Source organism: Zonotrichia albicollis, chromosome Z, assembly GCF_047830755.1.
Source record: "Zonotrichia albicollis isolate bZonAlb1 chromosome Z, bZonAlb1.hap1, whole genome shotgun sequence".
NCBI lineage: Eukaryota > Metazoa > Chordata > Aves > Passeriformes > Passerellidae > Zonotrichia > Zonotrichia albicollis.
Genome location: NC_133860.1, coordinates 75,864,404 through 75,888,217, shown reverse-complemented (window position 1 = coordinate 75,888,217; position 23,814 = coordinate 75,864,404). Strand labels below are relative to the sequence as shown.

General features: G+C 41.2%; 1 protein-coding gene and 1 long non-coding RNA gene across 9 annotated transcripts in view; one reads left to right on the top strand and one right to left on the bottom strand.

The window, feature by feature from the left end:
* Nucleotides 1-4,749: 4,749 nt before the first annotated feature.
* SEMA6A (semaphorin 6A) overlaps nt 4,750-23,814 on the bottom strand; it is a 121,570-nt gene continuing 102,505 nt past the window's right edge. For all 8 annotated transcript variants that reach the window (XM_074532820.1, XM_074532818.1, XM_074532822.1 and 5 more), the window contains one exon: nt 4,750-8,825. In XM_074532820.1, the coding sequence (XP_074388921.1) occupies nt 7,636-8,825 (1,190 nt within the window). In that variant the 3' untranslated portion in view covers nt 4,750-7,635. The remainder of the gene's footprint in view (nt 8,826-23,814) is intronic.
* Nucleotides 8,820-21,838, top strand: LOC141727084 (uncharacterized). The gene is made up of 2 exons (XR_012578117.1): nt 8,820-10,024; nt 11,297-21,838. It is a non-coding gene; the product is annotated as an uncharacterized LOC141727084 (long non-coding RNA).

Here is a 23,814-nt window from a genome sequence, read left to right as displayed (position 1 = left end):
AGGAAAAAAAAAAAAAGAGGGTCAGGAGAAACATACACTAGCACACACAAGTCCTTGAACTTCCACAAAGAGATATCATGTTGCATTTTGCAGTGTTTCCTAGGAAACCATTACAGTGTAAAAGGAACTCTTTGTCTCCTGCTCTTTGTAAAATTGTTTGAACCACCATATCTCGTAAAAGGTTGCTTCACAGACAATTTATGCAGCATTTAATAAAAGCTCAATCTGCAGTTTGCTGCACCATCAGAAGCAATATTTCTATCAGCAGTCTGAATATTTTAGACTCAGAAAATGGATAAGATTATGTAATAATTTCCAGAACTCAGAGAAACAAAATATTCTAGCTGGCTTTTTCTTTTTCTTTTTCTTTTTTTTTTTTTTTCTGACATGGAATGACTTTCTCTAGCAGCTAGGCTGTATAGATATATAGAAGAAAATGCAAAGAAAATCCCCCAAAAGGCAGAAATTGCTTTACGAAGCTCTTATCAGCACCTTTTTACTGGCACATTCCCTGAAGTGGTTTGGTTTCTTTTCCTGTGAACATGGAAGAGGTTTGAACAGGGTTTCCACAACGTCTTACTTGCTGTGGAGGCTGTGGCGCAGCGGTGCCCAGCGCTGGTGTGGGCCCCCTGCCAGCCCAGATCCAGCGGGTGGAACAAAGGCTCGTCTGTCCTGAGCTCCCTGTGCCTGGGGCTGCCCCATGCTGTGCAAGGTGCTCCCCAAAACAGGGCAGTGCCCAGCGGGTGCTGGGGCCTTGCTCTGCATGAGGGCGACCTGCTTGCTCTGGAGGGCGTGGCCATCGCAGCCCCGCTCTGCAGAGACCGTGAGGGCCTTGAGTGCTAGGGCAGGGCATGCAGGCCAGAGGAAGGGAGGAGCTTCCACTGAGGGCTTTGCCAGTCATTTTCCATTATTTATCATCTTCCTTTAAATACAGCACTCGACGTCTGCTATTTCATTTTAAGGAGGATAAATGTGAGGGCTCACAGGGCCTCCATGGCTGCCAGCAGGCTGTCCTGTGCTTCCCAAGCACTTTGCTTAAAGAGCTGACCTAATGAATTTTTTCCCCTCCTGTAGTCCCTGTCATTTACAGTTTCTATAATTTCCTGTCATAGCTACTTTCTTCCTCCCCCACCTCCTTGTGATATTGCAGGATTCATCTATAAGCCTGATGTGCTCTGACTGCAGCATGCTAGATTTGTCTTCGTCTTAATATATTATTTATGATGCTATTATTCCTTGCAGCGGACTGCCTGCCATGCTCTGCATACAGTTGCTGGTCTTCCAAATGCATCATGGCCAGCAAAGGAAAACACTGATCTAATTGAATTAACAGTGGTTCTGTTAGCCTTAATAGAGTTTGTCATGAAACACTAAGCAGATATGACAATGATCTTGGTTAGTCATATTTTTATCCTGACTTCTAGACATGGTTACTGTTAGCCAGATCAGTGGGGAGGATAATTCTCCTTTGCTGATCAGTAATTGTGCTTACCCAGACATGTAGCAATCACTTTGGACTGATGGCTGAAATAAGCCAGGGACTTGAATAGCAGAAAGTTTTATATTCTGACAATAAACTTGGCTAATTAAAACAAGATGCAGATGGTACTGCCACCTAGCAATTTTCACCTCACTTACTCTGACTCCAATTATAGCTTTTCCCTACTGACTTGCACTGTTTAAATTACAGTCAGGGGATATATGACTATTTACCTGTTTCTATTCATATGAATATGGCTAACACATCATTGTTCTGCACAAGGTATGTGAAGATGGACTTAGTACGTATTCTGAAAAGTATCTCCACTTTTTAAAAGAAAGGAAAAAGAGTAATAAAAAGACTACTTAGAGACTCATAGCAGACACATGCATCAGCCGGAAGCATATGAATATTACACACACAATGTGTCTCTCTAACACTTGTTCATTGGAGCAGGTGCCATACTTCTGGGAAATTAACTTTAATTGGATAAATAGAAAACTGGCCTTAACTAAGGCAGTCCAACTCCCTTTCTTAGCTTGTTATTTTCTTTAGACACTCTGAAATGCTTGATATTGATCCCTTGGGTGACTTTCACTGCTCAGAGTAAAATATGTTTACAAGGAAAGGGTAAGACAATCAGTCATCAAGAATGGGTTAGGTTTGCTTGATCCTGCCTCAGTGCAGTGGGGTGGATAAGACTATCACTTGAGGTCCTGCTCATTGCTTTAAACAAGCTATAAAAACAAGCTTTAGAGAGCAATAATCCATGCCTAATCCAGGGAGAGAACAGCCTGCTAATTCTGTGGCAGAAGAATTATCAGAATTGCATCCCTGAAATTTGTCTGGCCATCATGTGGATCATGTGTTACTGTTAGTGCTGATGCATCATTGTTATGGCACTTTATTCTGGCAACCCTTTCCATGCAAACCAGCTGTGTGCATGGCCATCCTACTGGCAGCAAAGTGCCCTGAACTGCACATGCTTGACCCAATTGCCTCATCTTCTTTTCACATGGAGAACTTTCAGGTAAAAAGTATTCCCTGATGGGTTTCCCTGATTCCCTGTTACAATGGGGCAGGACTTGAAGTTGTCTTTGAAACTACACTCTGGTATAGTTTGAAATGTATGTCTGTTGGAGGCAGAGGGAAAGGACTGGGCACTGGACCAGGATTTATTTGCAGAGACCTATTGTTTTGAGTCATTCAGCTGAGTTTCATTTTGTGTAAAAATATGTATGCAAATTAATGCTGATTGGAAGGGAACTTCCATGCATCCTCGATGACACGCTAAATGAGGTCAACGTGAGTACCATTAATACGATGAATAAGATGACACTAACTTGAGTGAAGTGCTCAAAGCATCCTCGCTTTCTCTTGGCTTTCTTGTTTGTCCTGTTCAGCCCCAGGGAGCCTCTGCAGTGTGGCACCAGCAGCCCCTGTAGGGGACAGATCTCATGATTCAAATAGACAGTGAGTAGCTCAGTGGTATCCTCCCCTGTCAGAAGTCACCACAGTGTCACTGCCTCTTCTGGGTGGCAAGCTGTGTGCTCTCAGTGGAGGAGCCATTCCTTGGCAGGGTGCTGCTGTGGGTGCCTGCCCTCTGCTCGGCTGGCCAAGACCCCCCTGGGGCAGTGTATTTCCTTCAGGTCCTCTCTGATCCTTCCTGCCCAGCAGAAGGTAAGGCTGCTCTCTGTCAGAGGACCTGTATTTGCCATCTGGAAGTGCACCTCTGAGGGAGTGTTCCAAGGGAAGAGTGCTTTAAGAGGCAAAGTACAAACCTTCCCTTTGGCAGCAGGCTTTGGACGCATGAACAGAGCAGTTACAGACCCCAAATAGTTTGCTCATTAGGGCACTTGCCCTCCCTACTCCATGCCTATGTTTTAAATGGACTTTCACTGGCAAGAGATGGAGAAGCTGTGCAAAATGAGACATCCAGCACCACACCGGGCACTGTTGGGCCCTTTTCTCCAGGCTTGTCACTGGTTATGGAGGAGCATTTATATGAATTTAAAAAAAGAGATATATTAATCTTTGAATTGCTTCTGTAGGTGCTGCCTATACAAAGCATTTCAAACAGAAGAATAGACAAAGGAATTTCACAAAGGATTGTCTGCAGGACTGAAAGAAACACATATCCCTAAGCACCTGGAGAGCTTTTGCTTTCCCATCTGCTGCAGCTCTGGCAGCATGCAGGTCAAATGCAGCAGAGAGTGGAGCACTGTGTTAACTGTGCACTGCCCTCAGTCCCCAGGCTGGAGAGTCCCTGAGCATTCCTTGGGGCATGTCCCACGCCTTGGAGAATGTTCCAGGCAGACATTCTCCCTGTGTGCACACCACACATCTGCATGCCAGTGTGCCCAGCTTGAAGGGAGCCCACACAGAGAAAAAACCAGGCAAGTATGTGGGCAAGGCACTGAAAACTGGTGTGTGCAATGCTCTGCATTTGCGTGTCACATATGTGGCATGTATCACAAAGGCAATAGGTCCTGTACAGAGTGTACTGGCAGGGCAGAAAAGCCCCAGTATGATCTGAGCAAGGATAAATTACTGGATTAGATCCCTTTTATCTATGGGGTCACACTTCACAATGCCTACTCCGCTCACAAAACGAGTCCATTAAGCCTAGTAATGGACATAACCAATGTTTGTTTGTACCGTAGTTAATGGCTTTGCATACGTGATCCCATTTACACAAAATCTAGGCAAAGAACCCAGGTATGTTCCAGTGACTCTCAGGACTAGGGAGTCATTACTTTTACACTCCCTGTTATTATCTGTTCACTACTATTTTCTTGCAGAGTAAGTCTCAGACAACATCCTCTAAATCACACCTGTGAAGCACAACAGATTTATGCCTGTTGAAAGAAAATAGTACAGGGTACTCTGCTATTAATACATAAAATCTGGAGATGAAGTCACATCTGTATGATGATCTATTTCGGTGGACCACATGTTCCTAAATCCTGCCCTTGCTCTTTTAAACTATCAAGTCTGTCATAAATATTTGATGATGAACAAGCTTATAAAAGCTAAATGCAAAACATGAATAGAGGGAGAGCAAATGTGTGATTTAACTTTTAATTAATTACCAGCACCTTACACTAAAGCCCATCTCCTGTAAGAGGCAAAAAAGTAATAAATTTCTTCCTCACTGTAACCTGATATAAATTATCAGCATTGCATTTATTTGTATTTTTTAAAGGAAAAGGATAAATTCTCTAGAAACAAGAGAACCAGGAAACAAGAAACAAGGTAGAACAGTCTGGTTTTATTACCATATGTAATCAAAAGCTTTTATTTCCTATCTCTCCTCCTTTTTCTTTTCCTTTCCTGCCTTTTTTTTTCTTTTACAACCGACATTAAGTGTGAATCACATGTTAGGGGGATGTGGAAATGAAGGGAAACTGGTGACATCACAATACTTTACAACTTTACAGCAAATGAGAATCTGAATTTGTTGCATCTACGAGTGTATAGCAAGGGTGGAAAGCAAAGGCACACATAGGTTCATGAATCCCTCAAAGCAGAGGGTGGAAGAGAACTGGGGTTTGGGAAAGGATGAAAACAGAAGACCCACCGAATACAAAATGAACATTTCAAGGTCAACCCAGTAACTGTGTGTACTTTGTGAAGGCAGATCGCTGCACAAGCTGTTGCCATGATTATCCATCTCTGTGTTTTGGGAGGATGTTTTGAGGGATAATATCAAGGGAACCCTGCTTCAGGGGTTGGAGCTTGGTGAAAAGGTGTTGAGTTGGCTATTTTTTTTAAAAAATTACCTTGCTACCTACTGTTTTCAAAGGGTTTTCAGTTTGTTTTTATTAAAACAACAACATTGCTTTGGATACAGATCTATCTACTCCAGTCTGCATAGTTCACTACGGGTGAACAAAACTGTTTCATAAAAGAAGCCATGATGAAATGAAAGAACATGCAAGCACCCTTGTTACACACTTTGGTGTAGACCATCCAGACCTTGTATATACCATCTATAAGCTAGTGGACTTAAAATCTGTCTTTTCAATCATTCTGAAACAAAACCAAAACCCTGAAAAACAAATGGAAGTATAAAATTTTAAAAAACAAATTGAAACAGAAACAACCACCTTACTCAAACATACTGTTCAGTAGAGATATATATATATATATATATATAAAAAGCTTAGAAGCGATCCCCATCATTTTTCTACAGTATGTTGACACAGTTATTGTAACAGATTAAAAACACAGCTACGTTTTGCATAAACTGAAAGACTGGAAAGGAACTTACACACCTGCGTGCGCACACACACGCACACACCTGCGCGCACGCACACTCCCACACTAGCTACATGCACAGTCACACAAAAGAAACAAAGGAAAAAAAACCAAACCCCCGTTTTTCCCCAAAGAAGTATATGCAGCATCCTTCTGGAGCAGCAGGTAGCTACAGCAGGAGCCTGCCTGCCTGTCCTAGCTCCATGTGCCCTGCATGCTGCAGGATGTGCGGCTGGGCTTTCTGCAGGGCTTGGCCCCTCTCACCCGCGCTGTCCCCAGCCAGGGGATATACCAGCTCCGTGGACAAGGGTGTTAGTCATATTCCTGCTGCCAGTGAGAACCATCTCCACGCTGACATGCTGTAAAGGGGGAGCGGGAGGTGGGGGAAGGCAGAACCCCCAGCATGGTGCCTTGGGAGCATCACCACCAGTGGGTGGTTTTGAGAGAGGACTTGGCACAGCTAGAAAGTCAAATTTGGAGGGTATGGTGCTAGCCTAATTTCTTTAGGGATGTGGGGTTATGAAAATAACCACCACATTCTTCTTTCAATGCCTTTACTCCAGTTTTTGAAGGGGCTTGGAGGAGGAAGGATCAATAAATATTTGCATTACTCAAAGGGGAAAAAGAAAAAGGTTTTACATACTACAGCTCACAAATATACACAACTGAGGGTGTAAGGCACAAATTTACATGTGGAAGAAAACAGGCTATTCACAGATATATTCCCACGAAAAACCCGTGTGATAAGACCATAATTTATGCATGGTAACAGCCGGCATATTAGCTAGTTCACACTGTTTGAGGATTTTGTTTGCCGTCTCACATGCAAGGTGAAATGAGATGGCACATCACAAGCTGGTGCCTTCACAGAAAGTATTAGCTACTGACAAAGCCATGTTGATAGCAATGGTGCACAGATGTGCAGCTTTTAAGTTTCTCTTGCAGCTGCTTTAGAAGTTATGAACTTGCGGTATTTGTTGCTGTCTTAGGTCAGAGGCCCAGCCAGCTAATTAGCTGAGAGACTTAAATAGATATCCCCTTTTTAGTTCAGCTAACCAGGCAGTCCAGGCACGAAGTTCAGAAATCCAGCTCCAACTTATCTAACTCAGTGAATTTCTTGGAAAAATAAAAGAGTTCTAGTTACTCCAGTTAATGGGTTTCACGTTAAATAGGTATAACTTTCAAGGTACTTCTCTGAAAAGCTGCTCACGGGATGATAATGTAGGTCAGTTCCTTAAGAAAAACGAAAGTTGAACAATAAATAAGAGGAGTTACTTGTGTTAACAGTCACATGTTATTTGTTAAAAGAGAAGGGTAGCTTGCCCAAGCTGGCATTTAACTGCTATGACCAAATGACTGTAACACTGAAGGGCATCATTTCACAGTACCTGCTAGTGGTAAACCTCTGCCATTGTTAAGTCAGAGTTAGCTTTATCAATTGATTTTTTTTTTCTTCCTTTTTTTAAAGTTTTTTTCTTTTTTTTTTCTTTTTTTTTTTTTACATTTGTATGTTTTTTTACATTTGTTTTGCTTTTCAGAGCGCTCTTTCCCAGTTCAGGAATGCACTGTGCAGTTAGGGGCAGGGGGTGAAATGTCACAGTCATTTTCACCTGTGTGCTTTTGGCTCAATGTTTTTGATGGAGGGTTAGTCTTTTGAGCAAAGAACTGGCAGGCTGTGGGCGTGAATCCTGCAGTTGCAAACCTTCAACCATGGGTCATATGGCTCGGGTTTAAAAAAATATTCCACTTTTCCCAGAGAGCAGAAATCCAACACATCTTCAGCTTGCAACAACCGTCTTCTCAGAGGAGCGAGTGATAACAGTTGCAGAACACTGGCTTTCAAGGGCAACTTCTGCTTAATTGCCATCCTCCTCCCACTCCCCCTCCCCCTCTGATTATGTACACGCATCGTTGGGTTTCATGGATGTGGAGAGCGGAGCAAAGGAAGGTTTGGGAGGTACATCTGGCTTTAGCGAGGGCGTGCGTTTCAAGCCTGACCTCGTCAGGGAGTTGTAGGCAGTGAGGCTTGGCTGCCGGGATACAGTCACAGCCTGTGCCTGGGCAGTGTGGACCTGTATGGAGTCCACTCGCTGCGGGGCCGGCGGCGGGTTGTCACCCCGGCCGAAGCTCTGATTGCGGGACAGGTGGGAGGAGTTGGAGGAGTTAGTGTTGTTTCTTTTGAGGGTTGATGCCTGATGACTTCTCGTGAGTGAGTTTGTGGGGTAGCTTCTCTTGTAGTCCACGTTGTAAGCAGAGGAGTGCATCTCCAGCCGCTTGCTCAGCCCGCTCTGTGACAGCGAGGTGCCTGGGGGCCCCAGGGAAGCCTCCCGCTGGGGGACTTTTGGTGGCATGCTGTCGAGATTTTCCACTAGGTTAACTCCATGGCTGGGGCTTTTGCTACTGAGGTGGTCCTTGATAGTTTTGTACTCAAGGGTGGCATTCTGGTCCTCCGCAGACATCTGAGCCCCATCGCTCATTTTTGGCTGGTCAACATACTCATGCTGGTAGCCTTGCTGGGCTATGGGCAGGACCACAACACTGGGGATGTGGCTGGGAGAAGCCCTGAGTGGCAGGTCAGTTGGTATCACTGGTGAGGCCATCGAGGGGATATCTTTTGTGCAGGCATTGATGAGGTTCTGGTTTCTCTCCCATTCCCGACTGCCTCGGCTGGGCTTTCTCTTCTGCTGCAGGGTTGGGGTGGACTCCGGGGTTGGCAGGGCAGCCAGGTCCAGATGGTGCTGGTCAGCTTTGATCAGCATTTTGGCAGTGCTGCCTGGGGTAGCCAGCTTGCCATTGTGCATCAGAGGCGTGAGGATAGCTTCAGGCTTTGGCTCCTTGGACTGAGCATCCCCAAAGAGGCCACTGAGCTTGGAAACACTGCTCATGGAGCCGCGGCGGGAGTGGGTGAGCTCCTTCTCCTTCCTCTGCACGGCAGCCATGTCTCTGCGGCGGTGGTCGCAGATGCAGTACACTACGATTCCCGAAAACAAGGCCCCCATGACAAAAGCAAGAATCACAGCAATGGCCAACAGGGTGACTGGCACCAGCTGATCATGACCTTTCAGGTAACTCTCCCGAATCACTCCTGCAATAGACAGCATACAGAGGTTAAACAAACTAAAGACAAAGGAGGAACGGGGATGGGGGGAAGGCTACTTATCATTAACTAGTTTATTCAAAGGTGTGCCCCTGGGAGGTTGCTTTGTGTTTTGCCAGGGGGATTTTGTTTATCAGCTTGTTCAAATTTGGAGACATACTCTACCTGCCAGCTACATCATCCATGTACAGCCTTCAGCTTTCAGTACAGCTTTCAGATCTGCAGCTGAAGACTACAAAGTTCAGGAGTCGAAAGCTAATTTACTTGTAGCACAAGTACAATTGTTTTGAAATCCTGGCCCTGGCCAATTCACGCTGACTTCAGCAGATCTTTTAGCTCTCCTCTGACATACTACTCATTCCTCACCTTCCTCTTTCTGATCTCTCCATCTTTTTTTTACTATGGTAAGTCATTGGTATTCAAAAGCCATTAAATGGAGGAGAGGAGATAAAGTCTTGGTGAATGCCAAAGAAGTGCATCCCATATTGTTTAAGGCTTCTTTCTCTGTTCTTCATTCTGTTATCTTTGTCATGTGTTTTGTAAGTCAATGTCACATGCCTGGGTTTCAGAAGGAGGCTTGAGTAACCATGAAAGACAGAGCACAATGTTGAAATTTATTGAGCCTGCTGGGTGACTGTCCTTGCTATTTTAATTTTAAAAGCTCTCTCTTTTCTGAACACATGAATAGGTTGACCTCTGTGCTGAAACCTATGCTTTCTGTTCTAAAAGACTTGACCTGATGCCTCATCCTGTGGTCAGAGGTCACTGTCAAATCCTACTTGGCCATCCAAGCACCCACTGTCTGAGGAGGCACCTCCTCCTCTTGAAGTCCCTAGTGCAGCATTAATGAATACCCTAAATTTCCAAAGTAAGCTTTTTTCCTGATAAAGGCACCCAGCCAGCAGCACTAATGAAACACAAGCAAAAAGCCTGTAATTTTTTTGTTGTTGTTTCTTGTTTGACTTTTTTTAAAATTTCTGGTTTTGTTCTCACTGTTTGCAAAGAGCAGCCACAGTTTGACAAGGAACTGAAGGAATATCTCTCCCACCTCTTCTTCCAGAAAAGGCCCAAGTGCCAGGGGATTAAAAGCTCCACATGCTCAAAGGAAATGTAATAGTTGTCCTTATTTCGGGAGAGATACCAAGGCAGAAAATACAACTCCAAGGCTCTCCTGAGACTTTATGAAGGTACAAAACTTTCACCTCGTTAAGCAACTCCTAAAATAAGTTTTTTTCATGTTTTTGGTACAGAAGGTAATTACAATCCAGAATCAGAACCAAACTATGTTAAAAGAATATTAAAAAGTTACAACTATTTCACAGAAGCCTTTGATAAGTATTCTGGCCAGATATAGTATTGTTCCCATTTTTCTGTCCCAAATTGATTGCAGCATTTAGGTGGACAAGAGATATTTACATACAAGAGATGAACTTTATATTTAAAAGCAAAACAGCTCTTGAAATCATAAGCACCTGCACGTGACATCACAGCTGGGTGCCGCAGAAATTGTTGTGCTGTGACAATACAAAGGATTATGATTTCACAAGGAGAATAAACAGCGAGAGCAAATGATCACTTAAGAAAATATGATCCGGCATTCACATAAATGTCCTAATAGTAAACTGTAAGGGCAGGAAGGTAAAACTCAGAAAACAATATATAATTAGAAACAATCTTCAAATTTAGTGTTTCTAAGAAAACTCTCTTTTAAAGCCCAGAAGCTTCTTCAGAGGCAGACTCTTCTATTCTTTGTTATCAGCTTCTTTGTCAGCAAGAAGCAGTAAAACCTTATTCTGTAATTTAAATGCACGTACAAAATTGCTGTATGTAGAAGAACAGTCTAGTGGTTACAGCACAGTCAGCAGGAACTATATTTCACTGCAAAGGTGTTGTTCTCCTGTGATCCTTCACCTGCTGATATTTGCATCCCAGACTCTGCAGCATTTTGTGGCCAAATTTATTTACACTTGTAAAACTGTTTGCAGAGATTAACCAGAGAATCAGATAGAAGGTTTTAAATAGATGGGAAGAATGAAGTTAGGAAAAGCTTCACCTTAAAAAGTCTCTGTGCACAAACTTCTCAGGCATGGCCCTTTGAGAACTTATCCAATGTGTTTTGCATGGAAAAAACTCAAAATCTCTGCTCAGTGCCTACCTAAGGGTGTAAGTACCTACAGTCAAAGCCCAAAAGCATGATTCATGACAGGAAAGTCATATCTTACTAACTTAATATTCTTCACTGAAAGGATGGTCAGTCATTGAAACAAGCTGTCTATGGAAGTGGTAGGATCATCATCCCTGAAAGTGTTCAAAAAGCACGTCAATGTGCTACCTGGGGACATGGTTTAGAAGAGATCATGGTGGTGCTAGGTTAAAGGTCGAACTTGATGATCCCAGAGGTCTTTTCCAACATAAATTGTCCTGTGACACTATAATTCTAATATTTTTTTTATATATAGATTGGGAGCAAGAGGCTGGAGTGCAGCTGTGCGAAGGAAAATGGCGTTTTTGGTTGAGGTAAGCTCAATATGATTCAGCCATAATGGTGGGAAAAAGGGTCATGGGAAAAGGGCCCTTTTCCATGGTGGGAAAAGGGCCAACCATATAAAAATATTGGAATGTGTCAACATTCCAACACACAAAAATGATGGAAAGACTACAGGGCATCAGTGATGAAGTGTGGCTTAAAATAATTGGTTTGTTCAGCTTAGAGGAGACTTCATTGCTACCTAAAGCTTCCTCATGACTGGGAGTTCGGGGGGAAAATGCTGTCACGTCTCTCAGGTATCTGGTGACAGGATGCAAAAACTCATGTCCAACCCTGAAATTTCTGCTGGCTGAGGGGAACTTCAAGCTCTGCACTCTCAGTCTTCTGCTTTAGGCTAAGTCCTACTCGATGAGTGATAGCCTTAAGCACAAACCTGCATCACTGCATGAAAAAGCAACATAAAATCTTCAGCTTTAGGTTACCAGGAGATATCAAAACATTAGTACTCACATGACAAAATTCCTGCACAGTCCAGACTGCATGACCCTTTGTGTTCATGAAAGGGGTAGCTGAAATGATGTTGTGCACATTGCTGGTGTTTTACATGCAGAAATTTATGAGTCTCTTAAAACATCCTAATTCCAGCTCTTTCCTCTTGAACTCAAACTTTCCTGATGTTTATTATGCTTCTTACACTAAAGGATATTTAACATTAGTGCCTTTTCTCTAGGCAGGCTCATCTTCTCTGGAAACAAAGTCAGTTTAATGATATAGTTTATTTCTTACCAGAGATCTCTTCCATGTGTCATTAGTCATACAAACAATCCCACTAACTTCAATGTAAATTAAAAAAAAAAAAAAAAAAGGGCAAGATTTGACCCTTCATCAGTGTCCCTGGAATAGATTAAAAAAATAAGTAATAAAAAAGTAGGAGAAATGCTCAGCATCCTACTGTCATGACCACAGTATGGGTGGGGGTGTCTGGAATTTAACATGATATATCAGCCTATAGGCTGATAATTGCAGTTGTTGTCCATCAACATGTCAAACCTTAACATCAGCAGTAACTGCCTGCACAGAGGGATGACTAAGGAAGTGTGTGATCCCCACCATGTCGAGCATGAGGCAAACTGTTCATGTCTTTACAGTTTGTATTCTGTGTGCTTTTACTTAGGCCTGCAATTCTTAAAGAACATCACAGTCCACATGGCAAGTCCAGCATCCTTCATTTGCACTTGTTGTTCAAGGAATTAAAATGAAGAAAAAAATAATCAGAAAAATGTAGGGTTTACATTTTTGAAAGGCAAGTAAAATATTCTGACTCCCAGGCTTGAGGAAACACCTGTTATTGAAAAATCTTACATTTATTTATTGTCTGACATACTTTTAAGACATCATGTACTGGAAAACTGAATGGGCTGGCAGCATAGAACCAGTAAAATATGTCTGATATAAGAGTCCCCATATTAAAACATCTTATTTAATAATAAAATTATTATTCTGTATTAAATACATTTAAAATATTATGTCTAGCACTTTCCTGTTTGTAATATATCATTTGCAAAAGTGAAAAGACACTACTTATTTCATTTTATGTGGTCTGAATCCACACCCCAGACTATTTTCTCTAGTGCATTAAGACCTATCACCTTGGATAACAACAAACTGTTATTTTGAAAGGGATCGTTTTGACAGAATTATCTGTATTAACATTGTACTCCGAAGTTGGGTGGTGGTAAAAAGAAAAGTAAACCTGAAAATGCTACAAAGAAATAGATGACATCAAATATTTGCATCTTCAGGGATGAGATCTTACATGTTGTGTCACTAATGCCCCAAACATTCTGACATTTACTGACCTCCCTGGACGCTTCTTTTTAAGCTCTCTCCTTTACAAATCACAGTTGGGCTTACAAGTTCAGGGTCCCCCTACATGTGATGTAATATTATTTCTGGCTACTAAAAGAGACAGTCTAGTCACCTGATATTCTCCCTTTTCCATGGCTATTTTGATTCCCATAGACAACCTGATCCTTCCTCCTCCATTAACTTTCTGTAATTTCATCCCATGTCCTTTTGTCTGCATCTCTTAACGTTGCCGTTCACTTTCTCAGTCAGTATACCCTGCACTGTAACAGTCTGGAACAAGCAAAATCACCTCTTCTCACTCATCTAATGAGAGAGAAGACCTGATCTGGTATTGTGTTGTACTGCTTTGCATAATTGATTCCCTCTTCCAGCAGAGCCTCTAGCTAAGGTACACAGTTTGGGCTGGCTGGTTGGTTAAGAGGACACTTTGAAAAATGCTTCCAGACCTTCAAGTGATTCAACTCAGAAATGAGCTAGGATATGTATAAATCCCATGAGTACAGCACTGATCTAGCTAAAGGTAGTTGTAACTAATGAGCAAGGAGATATTACATTTTATGTCAATAATACGTATACTATTATGAAAGTTGTGGGAGATGGGAAAGGCAGATTTGTGATATGTCTCTGGGTAAGAATAATACAGAAAAGACCAGAGGTTATACAAAGATATAGATCTCCTGTATGCTAGACTATCATAAGCAGGAAAGTGAGGCTCCCTCTTTTCACCAATTAACAAAATCATTCAGGCTTTTGGACAGTACTTATGCTAAAAAAATCAAGTTAAAAAGCAAGATGTGTATGAAAATACTGATGAAGCTATTCTTTCTAATTGTAATAGAAAAGAAATTCCAAGGGCAGCAATGTAATTAAAATGAAAAAAATCACAAAGGGATTAAGTTCATTCTAAGGAATATATTGCATGAGCATAACTGAATAAGAATAATGAATATCAACACAAAAAACTTAATCAAAGGAGGACAGACAAGGGACGACATGGAGACTGAACCAGTTACTCCTTTTCCTGCTGCTGCTTAAAAAAATCAAATCCCCACTCTGATCTGTAATCAGAAATGCAACAAAGTCAGGGAGTAAGTGTGGACCATGATAGAAAAAAGAAGTAAACCTACTTAGATACCAGACATTTAAAAATTGTCTTAAGGAATTTTTTCCCCCATAGCTCAAGGAGATAGCCAAAGCAATTTTTAGACATTGTAAGCTATCTTGGGCAACACTGGGGGAAGTACACGCATAAAGAGCTCTGGAAAAGGACAAGTGTATTACATGCCTTTGAGAATAGCCAAATGGAGGACAAAACAGACCTACCAGTAAAATCTTTCAAATGGAGGTAGCTCTAGAACAAGTAATAAAGCAATCAATTTAATGAGCACCCAAAGAATAAAGTAATTAAAAAGGGAAAAAAAAAGGCAAAGCAAATTTTCCAAAAGTAAATTATGTTAAACAAGACAAGCTTCCTCTCTTGGCAGGATAAACAGCTTACTTTTTGTAGGGAAGAAGTAAGTATGACAGCTCTTGACTTCTCTAAAGCCTTTGACTTATCTTCTCAGAAGTAAGTGAAAGCAAGCTAAAACCTGCTAAAAAGCTGCAGTTGAAAAGTGCTGATCAAAGGTCTCCCTGGAAAGAGATCTGAAGTAAGGTGTTTGTCTCAGGAGAACAGCAATTAAAACAGGCATCTGCAGAAAGGAGACCTGGACTCCAGAGGCCCGGAAAAAGCTCTGTATCCTTTTAGCATGTACAGCATAAAAAGAAACATCTCATGATGAAGCCTAAATTTCCTTGTCTCACCTGTGATCCCTGTGTGACATGAATGGCAGGACATGAAGAAAAGCCCCACAGCCACATTCCTTTCAGTCTAAGTTCTGGTGTATGCTTTGCAGTGAGTACAAACTGAAATTGCAGCTTATAACCCTCACAACTCATTAAAAATGAAAATAAGCAGCAAATCATTCCCCAATTTGAATAGCTTGATGACTTCTGGTGATACAAGAGTTTGGATGCTGCCCTCTTCCACAAGGAGGCTGAAGCTGGTAAGGATAACTCTGATACAGACAGCGATACCTGGCTTGCCACTGCAAGCTCCTGTGTATGAATAACAGCTACCTGTCCTGAAAAGTAACACCTTTCAGTCTGAGCACTGCAGTTTGCTGCAGTGTGGAGACAAAGAAATGACTTATGGCTGGCACAGGTGTGTCCTGGGAAATGGGAAGACTACATGCCACAAGCACCACAATTGCTCTGTGATCAGATCCACAGGGAGCTGTCATTGACTGTCTTTCCAAAGGTAAAGTAATAACCCAAAATGGTGACACACATGGAACTTGAAACACCAAAGTGGGAAATGAAGAATGATGTTTTGGAAGGGAAATGAGGGAATGACTATCAGGAAATAAGGTAATATTTATCTCCAGACCACACACTGAGAGCAGTTAAGGCATGAGTGTCATCGCGGTGTTAAGTGTCACCTCTCTAGCTAAATGGGAATAAGCCCACGTCCATCTCCAATAGCTACAAAATCACTTGAGACTTTTCACTGAAAAAGCCATTGTTCCAGAAAAGCACAATGATTTCTTTACCATTGTTATCTAAGGGGAAAACTCAGCAGTTAATTTCATTCTTCAGTGCAAGCTTCTCTGTAGGATGTACATTTCCCTCACCTTACGCTTGCAAGAAACATTGGTGAAAAACCTCATTATGAATGGAGGGTTTTATTGGCTTCAGAATATCTTTCTAAAATACCACTGAAAAGGTTTTCAACATGTGTCTCCAGGTGTTAGAAATGTATTTACAGGTAGTCTCATGCTGCTAAAACACTATTTCAGACTGGAAAATCCCTGCAGGTATTAACAAGCTTTCTTCCTCTTTTTTAACTAGCAATCATAATTAAAAAAAAAAAAAAACCAACAACCTCCAGAAAACAACCAAACAAAAGATCTCCAGACAAATTTAGACTGAACTCTGAGATTTCAGTGTCAGAAAAACAGAGGAATGATCAAAGTCTACCATGCACTTCTGAGATCTTATGTTTTCCTGAAGGAATAATTTGAAGATTTTATATAAACCAACCACACTATTATCCCAATGACTTGGTGTTTGCCACTTTAATGGAATTGCTGTGTTGAAAACAGTGAGAACACCTTTTCTTCATCTTTTTTCTGGCTGCCAGGACTCATTGTGCTGGCTCAGTGCAACACTAACAGTACCCATTTTTCTGAACTCCTGGTGTCACCAGCTAGGAAAAAGCCCAGCCTAAACATTCATACTTAAAGCTGCTGTAAAATGCTTTCCCCTGTCTTCCCTCTCAGTAAAGCTGTATAGTTGACTCGTAAAGGTCTAAAACTCTAAAGTTTTGCATGACTGTGTTGAGAAAAGCAATCCATCTTTCATACTCCACCCTAGGGCTCTCAAAGCCAGCTGCCTGAGCTAGTAGTCTGAGTATCCAGCAAGGAAAAAGTGGGTGCATGAAGCTGGAAAGAGAATGAATTTGTTAAAGAAAAAACCTGCAGTTACAAAAAGCCTGGGGATCATTGGAGATATGAGAAGAAATCATACTTCAGAACTATGAAAAAAAATCAATAAATAATGTGACTGAAGTAATCTGCAACAAAGCTTTGAAAACTACCTAAGCAATCTGATCAGCTCTCGTGGCCTCTGTTAGGGTTTTCTGTTCCCTTATCAGACCTATTTCAGAAACAATCCCTCCAGGACAAATTTATCAACTGATCTTTAACAGTGGTTTAATTTCTTCTTTCAGCTGGTTCATCATTTTATAATTTTTCTCCACTCTCCATGAATGATTGCCAACATGACTCTATAGAAAAAAGATGGTTGTAATTTACAAAAGGAAGGGAGATCAACACGTCCATATGATATAGCTTGTGACTCTTGAAGCAACATTTTAAGAATGGATTTAAATTACCTGGTTTTAGTTTGATTATGAGCCCACAATCCAATTTTTCTGCATGCTACAGTGGCCATACAAAATTCACACCATGGCCTTGTGAATTGACACTTGTAAATTTTGAAACAGGGGATTATTATAGATGGAAATCACAAAACCTGAACCAGAAAATTCATGCTCAGGCAATTTCCACCCCCAGCAGAGTGAAGGAGAGACAAGACTGAAAAAGACTGGAATAGGAAGGTCTTAAAGCTTTTTAACTGTGTTACTTTTGAGCAGTACTTCTGTAAATGACCCAGTTTGTTAAGTTTGCAGTTATGGGAGAAAGCTTGCCTGACACAACCTCCTGCATGTATAATATAACGAAAGTCATTACAGTCCTGAAGCCAGCCCCATTTTGTTTGTCCCAGTGGCTCAGCTGAGGGCTAGCCCTTGCACTAGAAAGCATTTGACAACTTTTCTCCCACTGGCAGGTGGAGATAATTTTGAACTTTCCTGATTTCAGTACTTTCCTTCACCTCTCACCCTTTCCTGGTGAGCAATGATAATTTTAGATGCCTCTGTACGATGGAGAATAAGCAGACATATCAGGTTGCTTAAAAAAACCCCAAAAACCATAAAACAGAGGCATTCACAGTAGTTAAAAACAAGATTATAAAATCCAAATGTCAAGGAAAATTAATTCTTTTGTAGCTTGTCTCGGCAGACACAAACTTTATGCTGCTTTGCATCTTAAAACACAAATTTCCTTTAAAGTCTGCAGCATTTCCTCTAATGACGTACAAGAAGCTCAGTGCACATTCTGGGACCTTTCTAGTATGCCTGGGATAAGCTTAAACATATACAGCTGCTCTTTATTAGCTTACTTCAGGGGATCTTTCACAGCTGGGTTAAAATAGATTTACATATATTTGGCTGAATATGCATAATTTCTGGGCTTCAGAGAAGTTGTTGTAGCTTGCAAAGTGAATCTCTCATCTTCACAGCTCCCTTTTCACTGCAAGGAGCTCCTCTGATGGCACAGAACAAGTGTTGGGTGTTTCTTTTTTTTTTTCAGTTTTTTTTTTTCCTGATGCGGGCATTATGTATTCTGAGCAGCGCAGTGCCTTTCTGGAAGAAGTTTTATGAATAGTGTCAAGGAAAAACAAGCTGTCACTGAGAAATTCTGTGGCTTTTCCTCTCCTTTTATCCAGCCTGTTTTGAACTATGGCCTTTCTGCACAACAGGGAAAAGTGAAGTTTGCAGAATGTCAACATAAGCAGCTCTGCTTAGCAGGCTGAAGCTCAAAGCAGCCTTATGGTAGAATTTGGGTTAAATTTCAAACACTGCACATAATCTAAAAGTAAAAACTGTTTCCTCATCAACTCTGATCTTGCTTAAAAACACAAAAATGCAAATGCTAATTTTGAGCTAATAGGGCAATCGAATGCATCACAGCTGAACTAACAGAGGAGTCATCTATTAAACATTCAAAGACAAATAGTAAGACAGTACCCCATATCTCCTGCTCTCCAAGGCTCTTGGAAATTATAACTAAATTGTTGAACAACTATGTGACCAAGCCAACAGTGTTTATTCATGCACACAGACTGTATTTCTTAGAAACAGTCCTTTTCCCCACAGCTGGGCTGGGCTGGTGAATGCTTGGAACATGGCTGGATCCCTTGTTAGCTCTGCCTTTACACAGAGGAACGATGAAACCTCTTCTGTGATTAAAATGCCATCACTGTATATTGCATGACGGGAAACAAACACTGTAGATTAGCTCTTCATTTCTGCTACACTCACGAGCACAGCAGGTGTAGTCACAAGGCCTGGACTTAAGAATTAGAACATGCCCGTACCAGGGATACTGAGGAAGACTGCTTCTTCCAGAAAGATTTGCAGAGCTGCTAAAAAAATAATTATGCATGTCTGATATTAGGTTTACCATTTCCCTTTGTATTGCAGCACCATTGTCTCACCTGCCTTTGAATACTTTAAATGGGATTGTGATGAGTTTGAAACACAGGTTGTAACAGTCAGCAAGACTAATTTTACTGCTAGTTCTTTGATATCTCACAACTCTTCTAGTACAACTAAAAGAACCTTTCTTTCCTCTGTTACATTAATTCACATCCATAGTATGTCCAGTAAAGCAAACGTAGTTACTCCAGCCATGTCCTGAGGTAAAAGACAGCATTTCCCTTATGGACTTGGTGCCCAGATGTTGCTATGGTCTCACTTAATTTTCTGTCTCCAGTGGTACCTTCTTTCATCAATTTTTCTGTCTTATTTATAGTTTTCTGCTTATTTTAAACCAATTTTTTTTTTTTTAGTACCTCCCTACCTTGCAGACGCTGGTATAATGTGTGCACATTTATACTTTATTGCCTTAACTTTGTTGAATGTTTCCTGTGTACATTTTCTAACATGCTCAGTAATTACTATGGCCAGTCTCTTCCCTGGATGAGGTGAACCTGTAGCTTCATCTCAGAGGACAAACATTAGCAAGTAGGTTCCTGCCCCAGCTCCAGTAAAGCTGCACTGAGTCCAGCAGTAACACACCCAGGGCAGTGTGGGCAAACCAGTGTCCTCTCCAACATACAACCAAATCCCATGCAGACACCCTCTCAATTGTCCAGCAGCAGGCCAGGCAGACATACCTGTCTGCTTTACCAAACATCTCACAAACAGCAGCGTTACTGCTGCAAATAACACCTCCCTCAGGCTTGCAATCAGTTCTGCTACTGGGTCAAATTTTGCTTTTCTGGATTTACTGCACTCATTTGTCCAGTTCCCGCTCATGTTCTTTAACCCAGTACTTTCCAGTGCTGCAGGAAAGCAGGGAGCTTACGCAGCTAGTTAGTCAACATGAAGGTAACTCCTGCAACAAGGAACATGACTGGGTTTTTCACATTTGTAGATTATCTCTCAAGACATATACTGATCTACAGATATACAAACTCCCATGTAAGAGGTTAAAGCCTAATTTATTTTCCTAGCATGGGAACCCTATGAATTTTTATCATGATCTCTTTTCACTTGGGGACATATAACACGGTATAGGTGAGATCAAACTTTTCAGGGAAGCACTGCTGATGGTATCGAGTTGTCTTGCCATGAGCAAGTAGAGATAAACTGTATTGTTTTTCCAGGTCTTGATACTGATTTGATATTAGTTCAATGAGTGTGAACTGCACACTGAGATATAAAAAAACCCCTGTGTACACAAAATTAATTGGTCTTACTGGATGACTGCCTCAGGACATTGCCTGTTGCTGGTCATATTTAGACAAAAAACATATAAAGTCCTGCAAAACTGTAAGAATTCTTTAAGACACTGAATAGAGACTCCTGTTTTGTAGAGATAAAGCTGCATGGTGTCTGCGAGAAAAGAGCAGTGCTCTTTATGTTCCTTGTTAGGAGCCATGATTGCACAAACCTCTGCAGAGGCTGTGGTGAGTGCAGGAGGTTCAGTGTGCACAGCAGGCAGAAGAAAGGACAGAGGGAACTCCTGCACTGTGCCCTCCTTTGAGAGGCGCTGACAGGGACTCATTCAGCAATGAATGCACATGGAGAATTGCTGAGCTCCTTGATGGGAGCCATGAGGTGGTAGCAGAAATAAATTTCTTCAGTGCTGGCCATGGGTTCAAAGTCACATTGATGGCCTTTCCTGCACCACTTGGTAAGACCACTTCTGTGAGGATCCTCAAAAACCAGCGGTACTCAGTGTCCACCCAGCACCATGGCTTCTGTTGCACTCACCCTGCTGGCTTGCAAACAGAAACTTGGTATTTATTTAAGAATAAGAATTTACTGATTTAAAGAATAAGAAAACATCAAAAACATATGTGCTTCTCAAAAGACTTTTGGAATTATTTTAGTGAAGGCTTTGGTCAGGTGTTTCTGCACATGCTTAAATTCTCTGTATGTGTGGTACTGTTTGTGTTCAGCAACTGCAGATCTTTCAGGCTTTCCAAAAATATCTCTCTGTTTCTCTCTACAAGGACATGATAGCGGATAGCAGTAGCTTTGTAGGGCTTCAAAAATGTGCCTGCTTTCTCCCAACTGTCTTTTCTTTTTATATAACAGCTGCTCTTTTATTTTCTATCACAATTGTGGGTAACATGGGATGGAACACGAACAAGATGGCATATTATTGACAGCATGCAGCTGGTGTTATTTTCCAATTAAAAAAATCCTTGATGGGCATATGAAAGAACTGTCTAGTTGATGCCCAGTTGTGACAATGCTATCAGGCTGCCCCCTCAGCTGAGATTTTATTTCACAGAGATAAGCAATCTTTGGTTGCTAATAGAAGAACAACAGTTTAATATCCTGGCCAACACAAAATTGGTGATGAATATGCTGTTAGCCATTTCCAAATGTTTGTGGTATTGTATAGCTGTGCCAGAAGTTCTTCTTAATGCTTCCTGAGCAACTACTCTATAAACTGCTCTAAGCCCTTCTAATGCCAATGGAGCTGTTAAATCCACTTGAGCAGGCACCCTGACTTATCCTGCTCTGCTGGGGCAGGGAGAGTTATCTGAGTATCAGCTGGTGGTTTAACAACACCAATGCTCAGTGTACACAGAGCTGTTTGTGCATTTAGTTGCCTAACTGTGACAAGTCTCTTCTGAGGACATGAGGGACTGAGATTTAAAAAAACCAAAACTTACAGCTTTGCCAGCAAACCTCCTTTTCTTTTCCATCACAGGGGTGTTAGGATGTGCATTTTTGATACACTATCTGCTTCAAAACTTCTCAATAAAGAGCCCTTAAGACACATTTTTGTAACATGAGAATAACAACATGTCTTTTCCCTATCCTCTCTCTCAGTCACCAGCACAATCTTGGAGCACATGATTAAAGTCCAGCAAAAATTGCAATGATAACCAGATAGCAGAGGGTACAGTGCCTCACTAAATGGCTATCAAAGAATTCAAAGGAACACCTCCCTAAACACCTGACTAAATTAAAGAAATTCAGAGGAACAACTGCTTCCCAAACACAATGAAATTTGTTATCTGTATTTAATGTTCAATAAAACTGAGATTGCAAAACCTCAATTATGCACTCTCCAGGTTTTTAATTTTTTAATTAACTACATGCTGCTGGTCAGTAAGCACCAGCCCATGCTGACACAAGGAATTAAGTGTGCCTATTTTACAGTCAAAGAAAACTAAGAAAAATGTAAAAGTTATTTGGGATCCTTCCTATATAATTAATGAGATATTGATAACTGTTAACTAAAAGTTAATGAATATGAGAAAAATGTAGGTGGTGTTTTTTACAGGGCAGGTAATTAGACAGTTGACAGTTTACAGACCATATTAACAGTGCTCTGAACCAGAACTGTCAATGTTTAGGTCATTGCAAAATTACCACATCACATCTGAACTATTAATTAATACAGTAATTGAAACTCAGCACATCCTATATGAGAAAAATGAATTATTCAAATATCTTCAACAGCATATTAACATTTTAATTGTACACTGGCATTAAGAAAACTAAAAGGTGCTTTAAATATCTTTCAGCTATTAGATTTTCTGCTATTAAATCCCTTTGAATGTTAAACCAGTGTCGGAAATCTCTTGTTTAAAGTGCTAGACTCTCCTCAATTCAGCATCTTTATTTAGCACAACATTTCCTTATAATCAATATAAACATCACAAGAAAAAAACCGTGGGTAACCTGTCCACCAGCTATGCCTTGCTATTTCTAGATAGAATAGTGTCTCTGTGGAGCAAGCACACCCTAGAGCGAATTCCCAGCTCTTGATAAATATGTCAGTGCTACAAAGGTCAAACAAGAGCACGAGGCAGTCTGTGCTCCTCCACTGAGCCGTCCTCCCCGGGTGACAGCGGATGAATGCAGCTGGGGATCTGCTCCACCACATAATAGCTCTAGTGCCCTGAACTCTGAGCAGCTGTCTTGACAAATTAGATGTGGCCTCTGTTATTGAAAAAGCACATCAGGGTCCTGGGGCAATGACAGGTTTTTCCCTCTTTTAGTAAGACAAACCTCTACAGCTCATTGCAGCCTGGAAATGGATAGCCTGACTTGAAGTCTATGCAGGTGGACAATTACGGGTCAAGGATACCTGCTGTTTCCAGAAGCCACATTTAATAACACCAGTTTTAAACTTCATCATTCTTTTATTTGTAGGATCTAATGTGGGAGCACAGAAGCTCTGTTTTCAAAACCAGATCAATACAACCTCTTCTGTTACCAATGATGTAATTTTTTTTTCTCTAATAAACAGCAAATGGCTCTTGGTTCTAGTCTTGCCACTCAATGTTTCCACTTCTGCTAGTTAAATCTCAAATTTGTACTGTTAGTGAAATGCAGAAATGTTTTGAATTCTGAAAATGTTAAGTGCTAAAGTATAGGCATTTCTTTAAGTGTGGCATAGGCAGTTGGTGTGTGCTGGAATACACCCCACCATTATCTTGATTTCCTCATCCTTGCCTGTCTTTTGCAGTTAAATCTGTTCCTTTTCTTACACTTTCAGATGGCCACTATAGAAAATCTGTGACTAAATGAGCTGGTGCTTTCTTTACATAAAGTCTGAAATGCAGGCTTAGTCACACAGAAGGCACAGTAAATCACTGCCCAATACTCTATTATAACCCTGTGTTTGACTAAAATTGGCTTAAAGATGTGGCGCTGCTCAGGGATTTAACTCCTGACATCTTTTCTGAATGCTATGTCTCTGC